The 14,044-nt window shown below is 41.9% G+C and overlaps 1 protein-coding gene across 1 annotated transcript in view; it reads right to left on the bottom strand.

Moving 5' to 3' along the window:
* Window positions 1-14,044, bottom strand: part of LOC125485437 (piezo-type mechanosensitive ion channel component 2-like) — a 170,696-nt gene that overhangs the window by 44,815 nt on the left and 111,837 nt on the right. The window contains exons 32-35 of the mRNA XM_048608196.1: window positions 13,301-13,421; window positions 10,188-10,247; window positions 8,546-8,712; window positions 794-981 (exon numbers count right to left, since the gene is read on the bottom strand). Coding sequence (XP_048464153.1) covers window positions 794-981; window positions 8,546-8,712; window positions 10,188-10,247; window positions 13,301-13,421 — 536 coding nt within the window. The remainder of the gene's footprint in view (window positions 1-793; window positions 982-8,545; window positions 8,713-10,187; window positions 10,248-13,300; window positions 13,422-14,044) is intronic.

Raw genomic sequence — 14,044 nt, 5'->3', positions numbered from 1 at the left:
ATCTCTATCCACATGGATAAGGAGAACCACCAATTTGATTGGGACAACACCAGGATCGTGTGACAAGCAAAGCAGAGACAAGCCTGGGAATTCCTAGAGGCCTGGTTCTCCACTAAGAAAGCCATCAATAAACACATAGACCTAGACCCCATATACACTCCATTATGAAGGAATACCGGAAGTGAGGGAATCCAGCTCAACAGACACCAGAATTCAAATAACAGGTGGGAAAACACAACAGCGCTTCATCGGAGGCAGCACTGATGATGTTACCCAGCAGGGTAATGAAACGTCTGCGGAACAATGAACCAGCTCGGCGAGCTAACCAAGCACAACAGTCAAGTTACTCTCGTTACTCCTGTTCTCTAAAACTACATCAATCAGACAGAATCACCAGCACTTTCTCCAGGCAAAGTAGAGATGAGCAATAAACCCTGGCCCAGACAGTGACGCCTAAATCCTGTGAAAGAATAAATATCCCTTTTGATCCCACTCCAATGGAACCTGAAGTACAGCTACGTTCAATCACCATTCCAAACTGAAGTCAGATCCCCCCATCATTGGGCAGCCTAGTCACTAGGAGTGCAATCACCACCACCCAGTCACCATAGGACAGTCACCTCTGCCTGGTCACCACAGCCTACTTCAATGTCGCACCATCAGTTTGTTTAGTAAATACTACAAATATATTTAATATCATGACTAGGGCAGATCAGCATTTCCACCGCAATATGGTGTCACCCAGAATCCAACACTGGCCCTTGTGTACATTGATCAGGTGAAGGACCTTTACCTGGACACACTGCTGTCTCTGGACAACATCGAATCAAGGCTGGCCATTTTATGGTAGTTCAATGTTGACGCTGGTTCTCCTTCCGTTGGCTCATCTCTCTCCAAGACACCATCAGGATTACAGGGAGCTCGACATTTCAGTTTGGCATTGTAAAAATTGTGAATTGTCTCCTGGTTTGAAAGCTTTCCCTAGAAAGAGTAATGGAGAGGCCTGGTTACACAGTGTAGTCAGAATAGTTTCTGTTTGATTAACAGTTCATTGGTTTAGATTTTACAGCAGCCTCCTCGCCTCATCACATTCTTCAACAGCTTTCTTATTAAAACCCATTTCTTTGATAAATTACCCTTCTGATTGTACCCTTGCCTGTAGACTGTGGTGCACAGACAATACAACAACTTCCATTCTCAAGATGTAGGCCTTACTGGTAAGGCCAGAGATCATTACACATCTTCATTGGTCCTGATTAATACAACTAAATGCTTTGCTAAGGCTAGCTCAGAGTCAGCCATGTTAGAATACAATGAGAATGGAAGAAGAAAGATTAAATAAAGGAATAAAGGAGTGAGCAATTTTCTGAAGAAGGGTCCAGACCCGAAACGTCAGCTTTCCTGCTTCTCTGATGCTGCTTGGCCTGCTGTGTTCACCCAGCTCTACACCTGGTTAATCAGATTCTCCAGCATCGTCAGTTCCTACTATCTTTGTATTTATATGCCACTTGTCATGTCCAAGGTCCAAAGGGGCTTGACAACAATGAGGTATTTTGAACTGGAATTATTGCGCTAATGCAGGACAAACCATGCTAAATAAATAAGTTGCCTTCTTTAAATGGCCTTGGGTTTTATAATGATATTTGAACAGCTTCATCACCATGAACACTGAAATCTTCTGTTTGGGTCCATGTTTTTAGGAACACAGGAAACATGATTAGGCCATTCAGCCCCTCAGGCCTGCTCCATCATTCAGTGTGATCATGGCTGATCTGTGGCCTAACTCCATATAACCTGCCTTGGGCCCATACCCCTTGATATCGTTGCTTAGTCTATCTCAGATTTAAATTTAATAATTGAATTAGCATCAACCACCATTTAGGGAAGAGAGTTCCAAACCTTCGCTATTCTGTGTCTAGAAGTACTTTCTAACATTTGTCCTGAAATGGACTGGCTCTCATTCTTAAATAATGCCCCCGGTTCTAGAATCTTCAGCCAGTGGCAATAGTTTGTCTTTATCCAGCCTGTCTTTTCCTGTTAACATCCTGAAAACCTTTATTAGATCACCCCTTCTAAATTTGAGATGTCTAATAAAGGTCTAATTTGTCTAACCTCTCCTCATAACTTTATGCCTGAAGTCCAGATACCATCCCTGTAAACCTGTAGTGAACTCCCTACAGGGCCAAAACATCCTTCCTTAGGTATAGTACCCTGATCTGTTCACGATACTCTCGGTGGGGACTAACTAGGGTTTTGTTTGATTGGAGGATAATGTCTGCATCCTTATATTGCAGCCTTTTAAATATGAAAGCCAGCATTCCAGTAGCCTCTATCATTATTTTCTGTGCCTGTTCGTGGCATTTTAAACAGCTATGCACCTGAACCCCCAAAATCTTGTTGGACATCCACTGTATTTAACTTTGTGCCTTCTAAAAAATACCCTGATCTGTCCTTTTTCAGTATGAAATGGATAACCTCACACTTGCTTATATTAAAAGCCATTTGCTACAATGCTGCCCATTCACCTTATCTATCGACATCCTGTTGTAATTTTATGCTATCATCAACACGGTCTACAATGCTGCCCAATTCTGTGTCTTCAGCAAATTCAGATATTTGACTTTTTATGTTATTATCAAAGTCGTTAATGTCGACTGTGAATAATTGGGGCTATTTTCCCTGGAGCATAGGAGGTTGAGGTGTGACCCTACAGAGATTTATAAAATCATGAGGGGCACAGATAAGGTGAATAGCAAAGATCTTTCCCACAGGTTATGGGAGTTCAAAGCTAGAGGGCATAGGTTTAAAGGTGAGAGGGGAAAGATTTAAAAGGGACTGAGGGGCAACTTTTTTAACAGAGGGTGGTTCCTATAAGGAATGAACTGCCAGAGGAAGTAGAAGATACAGGTAAAGTTACAACATTTAAAAGATTTTTGGACAGATACATGAATAGGAAAGGTTGAGAGGGATATGGGACAATTGCAGGCAAATGGGACTAATTTAGTTTGGGAAACCTGGTCAGCATGTTTCCATGCTTACAGAGATCCCTACGGGACACCACTAGTCACTTCCTGCCAAATTGAGTACTTGTCTGTTATTTCAACTCTGCTTTCTGCCAGTCAACCAATTTCCTATCCATGTCGGTAATATGCCCTCAATTCTGTGCGCTTCCACCTTAGCAAACAGTCTCTCATTCAAATTCAAATTCAAATTCAAATTCTCAAACTATCCTGACGAGATCTGAAATCTGTGCTTCTGGATTATTTATCCAGACCTCTAGGTTACTCGGATAGTGATGTAACCTTTTCAGTACAATACCAAAATAACTTGAAACTTACTGGGCAGGTTCTTGCTACAGTGTAGGAGCAAATAGATGAGAATACTGAATTCGATTTGAATGATGACTTTAACTGGAAAGTAATATTTTGTTTCAAATATGAAGTTTATGAAATTGCTATTTTGGACAGTAACTTTAATTGAGGGCAAGATATTGATCAAATATTTGGCCTCAATTGTTACGTTGGAAGATACTTTGAAAATACCATTAACAAGAAGGAATATAGGAAGGAATTAAGTGCCATCACCATCACTGGAGAAGTAGTACTAGACAAACTAATGGGGCAAAAGGCAGATAACTCCCTGGTCCTGATGGCTTGCATCCTAGGATCTGAAAAGAATTTAACAGCCGAGACAGTGGATGCATTGGTTATAATTTTCCAAAAATCCTTGGACTCTGGAGAAGTTCTAGAGGATTGGAAAGCTGCTGGTGTGACACCTCTATTCAAAAAGGGAGGGAGGCAACAAGTGGGTAACTATAGGCTGATTAGCCGGACATCCATAGTTCGAAAAATGTTGCAAAAAAAAGCATAATCTAATCAAACAAGGTAAGCATGGCTTCACGAAAGGGAAATCATGTCTCACTAATTTATTAGAGCTTTTTGAGAAAGTCTCAGAGTGGAAAGAGGGGAACCAGTAGATGCATTGTATTTGGACTTCCAGAAGGCATTCAACAAGTTAACTCTGAAAAGGTTAAGTTGGAAGATAAGAGCCCATAGTGTTGGAGGTAGAATATCAGTGTGAATAAAGATTTGGATAATGGGCAGGAAACAGCAAGTTAGGATAAGCAGTTCTGTTCAGGTTGGCAAACTGTAATCAGTGGGGTCCTACATCAGTGCCTGGCCCGCAACTGTTTACAATATATATTAATGACTTGGAGGAAGGAAGCGAATGTTCTGTAGCCAGATTTGCAGATGATACAGAAATTGGTGCATTGGCAAGTTGCAGAGGGATACAAACAGTTTACAGAAATATATTGATAGGTTAAATAAGTGGGCAAAGAGTTGGCAAATGGAGTGTAATTTGAGAAAACGTGAGGTTGTTTATTTTGGAAGGGAGAACAAAAGAACAGAATATTGTTTAAATGGAGAGAAACTGCAGAAAGCTGTGACACAATATGACTTGGGGATATTTGAGCATGAAACACAGAAAACTAACACACAGGTGGAACTGATAGATGGTTCTGTGGTAACAAACAAGGCTCTCGAATGGGGTGTTGCCTCTCTGGTGCCAGGGTCAGGGCATCACACAGTGGCTACAAGAGAGGGGGAACAGCCAGCAAATGTGTCAGTACCAATGACATGGGTAAAAAATGAAATGAAGTCCTGCAATAGAAATTCAGAGTTAAGTAGCGGATTAAAGAGAGCACTACTAAGGTTATAATCTCCAGATTACATTGTTGAAGGAAGGGCAGGACTGGCAGCTCAACATTCCAAGTTATCGAAGTTTTAAGCACGATGGGGAGATGTAGTGGAGGTGGGAGCGCTGCATTAATGTAGTGATTTTTTTAAAATTAATGATAAGGGAAGATGTCTTAGAAAGCTCTTCAAGTGAGACCATCTGGATAGGTCTTAGAAATAAAAAAAAAAGATTACTTTGTTGAGATTATAATGTAGGTCTCCCAACAGTCAAAGAATGATAGAGGAGCAGATATGTAAGCAAATCACAGAGAGGAATAGAGTTATAGTTGTAGGGATTTTTAACAAAGTTAAACATTAATTGGGATTGACTTAGTGTGAAAGGATTAGACATGGCGGAATTTTAATATGTATCCAGTAGAGTTTTTTTTGTGCCAGTACACAGATGGTGCTATTAGAGACAGGGCAGTTCTAGACCTAATCCTAGAGAATGATGAAGTGGTTGAAGAGTCAGTGGGAAAGCACTCTGGAAATAGTGACCATAATTCTGTAAGTTTCAAAGTCATTACGGAAAGGGATAACGATAGTACAGAAAGTGTCCAAACTGGAAGAAGGCTAATTTCAATATCATTAGACAGGATCTGGCAAACATTACTGGGAGCAGCTCAGTTAAGTCTACATTTGGAAAGTGAGAGACTTTTAAAAGTAGTGCAGTGAGACTTCAGGGCCAGCATGTTCCTCTAAGATTGAGGGCAAGGACACAAGTCCAGGGAACTCTGGATGTCAAGGGATATCGAGAGTTTGGTAAAGGAGAAGGAAGAATAAGTTAAGTACAGGGCATTAAAAACAGGGGATGTCCCTTGGGAGTACAGAGAGTCTGGGGGTGTGGGATGGTTAAAAGAGAAAGTAGGAGGGCAAAAGAGGGGCCACAAAATATCTTTGGCAGATAGGATTAAGGAAAACCTCAGGCTTTTTATAAGTATAGTAAGAGCAAGAAGATTACCAGGGAAAGAATGGACTTTATCAGAGACCAAAGGGACAATCTGTGCATGGAGCCAGATGATGTGGGTGAAGTCGTAAATGGAATATTTTTCATCTGTATTCACAAAGGAGAAAGACATAGTCTCAGAATAAAGGGGCACCAATTTAAGACCGAGATAAAGAGGAATTTCTTTTCTCCGAGTTGAGAGCCTTTGGAACGCCTTGCCACAGAGAGCTGTGGGGGAAGAGTCCTTGTATATATTTAAGGCTGAGATAGATTCTTGACTAGTCAGGGAATCAAGGGTTATGGAGAAAGAGCAGGAAAGTGGATATAAGGAATGTCAGTCAGCAGTGATCCTATTGAATGGCAGTGCAGGCTAGAGGGACCGAACAACCTACTGCTGTTCTTATTTGTTCATGGTCTTCTATTCCTCGGACTCTGTTTCCATCACCTCTTCAGATAGAGAGCTCCAAAGAGTCAAGAGAGAACACATTTCACCTCATCTCTGCTTTCAATGGGCGGCCCCTGGTTTTTAATAGTGAGCCCTCATTCTAGATTCTCCTGCAAAAGGAAACATCCTTTCCTCATCCAGCCAGTCAAGACCCCTGAGGGTCTTATACGTTTCAAAGAAGTTTTTTCTTATCCTTTCCAACTCCAAAGGTACTAGCCCAGTTTGCAACCTTTCCTCAGAAGGCAACCCTCCCGGCTCCAGGTATTAGTCTGGGAAACATCTCTCAACTGCCTCCAATGCATTTACATGGAACATTTGTCATCTTGGTATCTCTCTTGCGGGTGGCCTTGCAGTGGGAGGGCTTTCTGGAAATAGTCACCACAGTGGATACCCAGATGAGATCATTGAGACACATTCTAGGTTAAGAGCAGAGACAACCATTAGTCTGTTGAAAGACCTCAGCCCCTACTTGACCGACAGTTGTTTGACTTCCAACAATTTCATAAAGTTTGGTTATACAAGTTTAAGTGATCTGAACTGCCTTGTGGTTTCACATTTTGAAACTTTAAAAGGCAGATCGGTGGCTCAATGGTTAGCACTGCTACCTCACAGCGCCAGGGCCCTGGGTTCAATTCCACCCTCGGGTAACTGTCTGTGTGGAGTTTGCACATTCTCCCTGTGTCTGCGTGGGTTTCCTCTGGGTGCTCCAGTTTCCTCCCACAGTCCAAAGATGTGCAGGGTAGATGGGTTGGCCATAATAAATTGCCCATACTGTTCAGGGATGTGTAGATTAGGGGGATGGGTCTGGGTGGGATGCTGTGAGGGTCAGTGTGGACTTGTTGGGCTGAAGGGCCTGTTTCCACACTGTAGGGATTCTATGATTGAAACCTTTATTGGACTGCAGCAAGGACCTTTTTAAAAAACATCATAGCTTCAATATGGAAAGTTGTCAATAAATTAATTCCTTTTACACACATCCAATTGTCACTGTAGGGCTAATTGCTTCTGTAAGTATATTATATATGGGCATGGGCACGGGCACGGATGTGCAAACCTAGGCACGGGGCCATAATGACTACGGGAGTACTTGGGGGTCACAAAGTGGAATGGATGGGGTTTGGTAAATATGTAGCGGTTTCAGATGGGTGAGGGGCCTTTATTTTTGTTAAACAGCTGAGACAAAGTCCCAGAGAGCTGTGGCAGGCCTTTTAAGTAGCTCATCTCCATAGCTGGCTGCCTCTGTGGCTATGTCCAAAGGTTTTCCAGGGTCAGATGGCCCACCTGTAGCCAGCACCTGCGCCCCTAGGACCTGGAGTTGGTATTTCTTGAGGCCACTGTCCAAAGATGGGCATTTTCTTGACTCCCACCATCGGCCTCAAGGAGCAAAAGCCATCTTTGGTATTTGTTCCTCTCGACGTGTGACCAAAATGCAGATTTCGAAGACATTTACAGAATATTTTTAAGGCAGAGGTAGATAGAGTCTTGATGACTAAGGGAATGAAAGATTATTGGGGTGGGGGGTGTGGTTTGCAGGAATGTAGCGTTGAGATTAAAATCAGATCAACCATGAGCTTATTGAATGGAGTTGTAGTGTTATGAAGGGCAGAATGGCCTACAGTTCAGAGTCATAGAGTCACACAGCATAGAAACAGACCCTTCGGTCTCATCATTTTTTTATTTCATTTCAAAGAATCCCTTCAGTGTGGAAACAGGCTCTTCGGCCCAACAGGTCACACCGACCCTCAGAGCATCCCACCCAGACCCAGCATCCTATAACCCACCTAAATCTACGCATCCCTGAATACTACGAGCAATTTAGCAAGGCCAGTCCACCTAGCCTGCACATAAAGGGACTGTGGGAGGAAACCCACGCTGACACGGGGAGAATGTGCAAACTCCACACAGACAGTCCCCCGTGGGTGGAATTGAACCCGGGTCCCTGGCGCTGTGAGGCAGTAGTGCTAACCACTGTGTGGACCATAATCTCCAACTAAACTAGTCCCACCTGCCTGCACTCGGCCCATATCCCTCCAAACATTTCTTATTCATGTAGTTATCCAAGTGTCTTTTAAACGTTGTAACTGTACCCACATCCACCACTTTCTCTGGAAGTTCATTTCACGCATGAATGACTCTCCATGTGAAAAAAAATGCCCCCATTTCTTTTTTAAATCTTTTTCCTCTCACCTTAAAAAGTATGCCCCTTAGTCTTGAAATCCCCCAGCCTAGAGAAAAGACACCTGCCATTCACCTTATCCATACCCCTCATGATTTAATAAACCTCTATAAGTTCCTTGTTCATAACAAGACACCGTCTTGTCCTGATGACAGTGTGATGAAACTAACACAGTGAAGGAGTCTATATTTAAGATGAGTCACTGGCATTAGGAGGTGTTAAAGAGGAACGAAACTTGTCACCTGTTTTAATTCTCTTCTCAAAATGGACCTCTCAAACCTCAGCACGGTGGAGATATCAATGTAATCCTTGGAGACGGAGTTCAGAAGCTCAATCAGTCCTTCAAGCAATGCTTGGACAAACATCCAAGTGAAGGTCAGAATGTTCACTCCTCGCTTGATGAAATTATCTACACATGAAAGAAAAGGCACATTAAGCTGTGAGAAACAAGAACAGCTCCTTATCAGAGCAAAAGCGTTTCTGGCTATTTAGAAATTGACAGCGATAGCCCAGAGTCATAACCCGGATTTGAATTTCAAGATTTGCAGCTGTCACAAAGCTCAAAGTGTGAATAGTAAGGAGGATTGTAACACACTTCAGGAGCATGAATAGATCAGTAAACTCGGACATGGCAGATGCAGTTGAATACAGAATATGAAGTAATGCCTTTTTGCAATGAAAATGGAGAGTACAAAGTAAATGAATACAATTTTAAAGTTCTGATGAAAAGAGACCTGCAGGGAGCTTCATTCACATCTATAATTTTCACAGGGCAAGTGGATAAGGCTGTTAAAAAGTCTATGGGTCCCATGGCTTCAGAATGAAAAACAGAGAGCATAAACCAAGAGGTTATGTAAAACCTTTATATAATATTGGTTAGCTCTAAACTGGAACATACTATCGAACTCTAGAAGCTATGCTTTAGGAAGGAGACTTGCTAGAGTGATACAATGGATGGAGGCTATTCATTAGGTGAAGGTTGGGTTTGCTCACCACAGGAAGCGCAATGCTTTAACAATTAAAAAGCTTGATCTACTACTTTGAGGCTCAGGAACCAATTGGTTTTACGTGACTGTGAGCTGTACTGAGATTGTTTTTTCACTGAAGAAGTTATATTGCAGAGTGACAGAATCCCTTTCAATCCATCCACGTGACCATATTTCAACTTGCCTTCCCTTTCCCAAGCTACAGAGTGGCACCACATCATAGAAAACATAAATCCGAGATGCTGCATTACAACAGCAATGAATTTAACAATTCCTACAAAACTTTAAGAAACGTTGAAATGGTCAATTGATAACCGCATCGAAAGACTGGGCATAATAAACAGGGAATGAGGATACATTGGCACTTGATAAACTGAGCCTCCAGAGGGCCAGTACAGACACAGTGGACCAAATAGCGTCGTTCTGTAAAAACCTGCAGTTTCTCTTAAGTATTGAGACATAAGAAGACGAGAGATGCTTCTCATTTTGTTTCAGAATGGCAAAGGTCCTTTGACACCAACAATTTTATGGAGTTTATACACCTTCGTTCTATTTGTGAATCAGTAAACTATCATTCAATCTTCAAATATATCCTGGGATGTCTGTCATTTCACACAGTCAAAGACTGTACAAAATAGGAGACAGCAATCCAGAGCTGGTAACACACCAGCACTATCATCTCATACTCATTTCAGGCATTCAATGGAAAGTGGAAAATGGATATTTGACTGCTGCCTGCTCCTTGTAGTTCCACTGGACAGGCACAAGGAATGTGTGTCTGACCATTGTAGCCCCAAGTCCCATTAAATAGGTGCTGGGAGTGTGTGTCTGCCCGTTGTAGTCCCATTGAAGAGGCGGTATTTCCAACTCGCTATGTATCGCTGTTAGTGTCACTAACCCGGATCCTGCACATTCGAAGCATCCAATTCATCTTCACTTGAGTCAGCTCTGTTTAAATCTGAAATTCAGAAATACAATGACAGCCTCTGACATGTTTATATCATTCCATTGGCTCTCTTATTTTAAAGATGCAAGTAAAGTTTTTTTTGAAAATAAAGCCTCTATTTACATTTAAGCAGCAATCTCTGCTCAAAGCCAGTCCCTTTTTGCAATTCTGGGACTGATCTGCCTACATAGCTGCATTGCAGCAGTGCCTCCTCCTTCACGTTTGAGGTTGGCCTCCTAATTAAATTGTGTCACTCGTCTTCAGTTCATCATGGCACTGAGCTCCAATTTTCAGAAACAGCCTTAACTGTGGTCATGACCTGCTGCTGACATGCTCATCTCAGCTGGGGGAGTCAGATCAGTGTGGGTGACGGTTCCCAGGGTTAGGATACGTAGTTAATCGGCCAGGAATCCTGCTCCCTATCTTTATTCTGCAAGACTGCTGGAGAATGTATGAAATTAATGTTCAATTGGGAAAAGGATTAGGCTTGACGGTGAAGCATTCTGTGATAAAATAGTTTACAAATATTCACCATCCAGACTTGTGCATGATGATTACCCAATTATGAAAGCTAAGATAACTCCAGGATAGAACAAGAGAGAGAGAGGAAAGAAATAAAAGAATTAAATAAAACTAATAACATGTGCTGAGAACTCAGCAGGTCTGGCATCATCTGTGGAGAGAGAAACAAAGTTAACGTTTGAGTTCAGTTCAGAATGGAAGAGAGGTGGAAGAATGATGGTTTAAGCTGATGAAAAAAAGGAATGGGCCAGAAGAACAAGAGGGAATGTCAGGAAAAGGTTAGATGGCATGGGAAATTAAAGGTTGAAGGTCGAACAAGGGGCACAAGGAGCGGTAATAGTTTGCGGGAAGTGACAAAACATTGGCCCAGAGCAGGTGTTAATAGCAAAGGTCAGCTGTGAAGGGGCTGGGGGAAGGTTAGAGGTGCATGTTAAAATGGAGGATGAAGTTCTCCAGTCAGGAATTGTAGAAGTCAGTGCTGAGGCCTGAAGGCTGTAAAGTGCATAATCAGAAAATGTGGTGCATTTTCTCCAGTTTGCACTGGGCTTCACTGGACATTGCAGCAGGTCCCTGGACAGTACAGTGAATATGACAGCAGGATGGTGCATTGAAATGATAAAAGACCCTGAAGGCTGGGGTCATGTTTGCAGTATGCACTGTGGCGTGCAAAATGGTCACCTAGAGAGAAAAACAATGTTAGGTTGAACTGAAAGAATGAAGAGTTGTGTTATTCAGACTGGAATGGACATTTAAAGTCTGAACAACTTACTACTGAGCAAAGTATTGTGATTGACAGGGTAAAATACCAGGAGTACTGTAACTGAGGAAGCAGTACTCAAATGTACACACAGGACTCTTCACTAGGCCATGAAGCAACAACTCGAAGAGATTTTAATGTGATGTAGGGAGGTAGGAACTGGAACATACATTAGTACTGAAATGAGAAATCATAATTATATTGCGAATGAGGATGCAAGGACAGTGTTTACAAGACTGTCCTGAAGTCTGCTAATGTTATACTGTTACTGATGTTTATTTTATTGAAAAAGAACAGAAAGCTTTTCATTTATCTACATTTTTTCACAATCATTGGACATCTCAAATCCTTTTGAGACACTGAAATCCTTTTGCGGATTCTCCATTCTATTTCACTACTCTGAAACAGGAGACACGACAGTCAATACATGCTGAGCAAACTCCCTCAAACTACAATGTAATAATCATTGGATAATTTGTCATTTGTAACTTTGGTTGAAGGATGAATATCGGTCAGAACACCAGGAACATATCCCCTGCTGCTTTTCAAGATTGTGTTATGGGATTTTGTACATCCATCTGAGCAGGCATATATTTATTTGTTTATCCGATTTATTTATTTGATTTATTCTTGTCATATGTACCTAAGTACAGCAAAAAGTTTTTGTTTTGCGTGTAGTATAGGCAGATCATAGTAAACAAGGACATACAGATCGTAGGTTGATTGAACAGAGCGAGGAATACAAAGTTACAGCTGCACAGACACAAAAGCAAGATCAACATTAGATGTGAAATTTGCAAAATCCATTCAGCAATCTGATAACAGCGGGGGAAAAAGCTGTTCTTGAACCTGTTGGTGCATGTGTTTAAGCTTTTGTATCTCCTTCCTCATGGAAGAGGTTGGAAGAGATTATAACTGGGGTGGGAGGGGTCTTTGATGATGTTGGCAGCAAGAAGTGTAGATGAAGTCAGTGGATGGAAGGTTGGCTTGCGTGATGGTCTGAGCTGTGTTCACAACTCTTTGTAGTTTCTTACGGTCCTGGGCAGAGCAGTTGCTGTACAAAGCTGTGATGCATCCAGATAGAATGCTTTCTATGGTGCATCTATAAAAGCTGGTGAGGGTCCTTATGGACATGCCGAATTTCCTAAGCCTCCTGAGGAAGAACAGGCATTGTAGTGCCTTTGTTTAACATTTCATCCGAAAAGACAGCATGTCTGACAATCTGAGAGCTCTCTCAGTCCTAGTTTCTTCAGTGCTCAATCTCAGATTCAATCTACTGATTCAGTGGCAAGTGAACCAGAAACTGAGCCACAGCTATCATTATTAGATATTCCAGCTTTTGTGAGCTTTTAGTAACTTTTAGCCTGCTAAGTGAGAATTGATGAACTAATTTCAAAACAATGACCACTGAACAGAATGTGCACACAGACAGGTGCCCAAGGCTGGAATCAAACCTGGGTCCTTGGCACTGTGAGGCAACAGTACTAACCACTGAGCCATTGCACTGTCCCCAATAACAAGCTCCGTTCATGTCTATTAGCAAACAGGGACAGCACACCTTGCCCAGGTAATGGAGGAGCACCACTGTATTTTATATTACAAGCCCAGCTGATTTGCTGAATAAGATTATCAGTAACGCCACACAGCTCTTTTCCAACAGACTGTATTCCAGAAGCTGCATTATGAAGTGGTAATGTCTCACTTATCTTTGTTCCCACTAATTGAACATAGACTACAGCACCAAGGACCCCAGAGTTACCGAAACTGATTTGCTGCAATTGATTACCTTGTCGATTTCTTTGCTCCACATCTTCTGTCATCCTCTGTACTTTCTTTGCCCGCTTCAGCTCCTTGTGTTTTTCCTTGACTGCTGCTTTAGAGTCTTTAACTAAGGCTATGTAAGCAAACTGCAAGGAAAGGGTTAAATCAAACGGCTTACTCTTGGTCTGTTCATACTCCCTGGGTGAGGTCTTAGCCCATTTAAAGACTATTCACTTGGCACAGAGTTAAAATCGGGCCCTGGTCTCTTCAGGAATTGAGAAAGAGAGAAAGCCATAAAGAAGCAGCAGCCAATTTCTCAAATCTGCTCCTTCAGCAGACACTGCGCTACCTTCACAGTCTACAGAGCCCAGGACATAGCAACATTGCAGTCCATTTGTTTCAAGTGACTCATATTGCATAGACTTGACTGTGAATTGGTCGAAGGCACAGGGCAAGACATTATTATAACCATTATAACGTTATTATAATTTGTTGACTGGCTATCTTTAGTTCATTTTGTTCGGTGGTTGATTGCAGGATTATTCAGATTGAACTGCTACATATCTTACTTAACTCCAAGTATTGCAATGACTGTTCTAAATTGAAACAGCTAATTTATATAATTTAAAATATTTAGAACTTCCCAGAGTCTTCAATACATAAGCAATCGTAATGAGATAATACGGTGTGGAGCTGGATGAACACAGCAGGCCAGGCAGCATCAGAGGAGCAGGAAAGCTGACGTTTTGGGTCGGGACCCTTCTTCATT

This window comes from Rhincodon typus, chromosome 19 (assembly GCF_021869965.1).
Source record: "Rhincodon typus isolate 14 chromosome 19, sRhiTyp1.1, whole genome shotgun sequence".
Classification (NCBI taxonomy): Eukaryota; Metazoa; Chordata; class Chondrichthyes; order Orectolobiformes; family Rhincodontidae; genus Rhincodon; species Rhincodon typus.
Note: the sequence above shows the minus strand (reverse complement) of the source record. Positions and strands in the feature narration are given on the sequence as shown.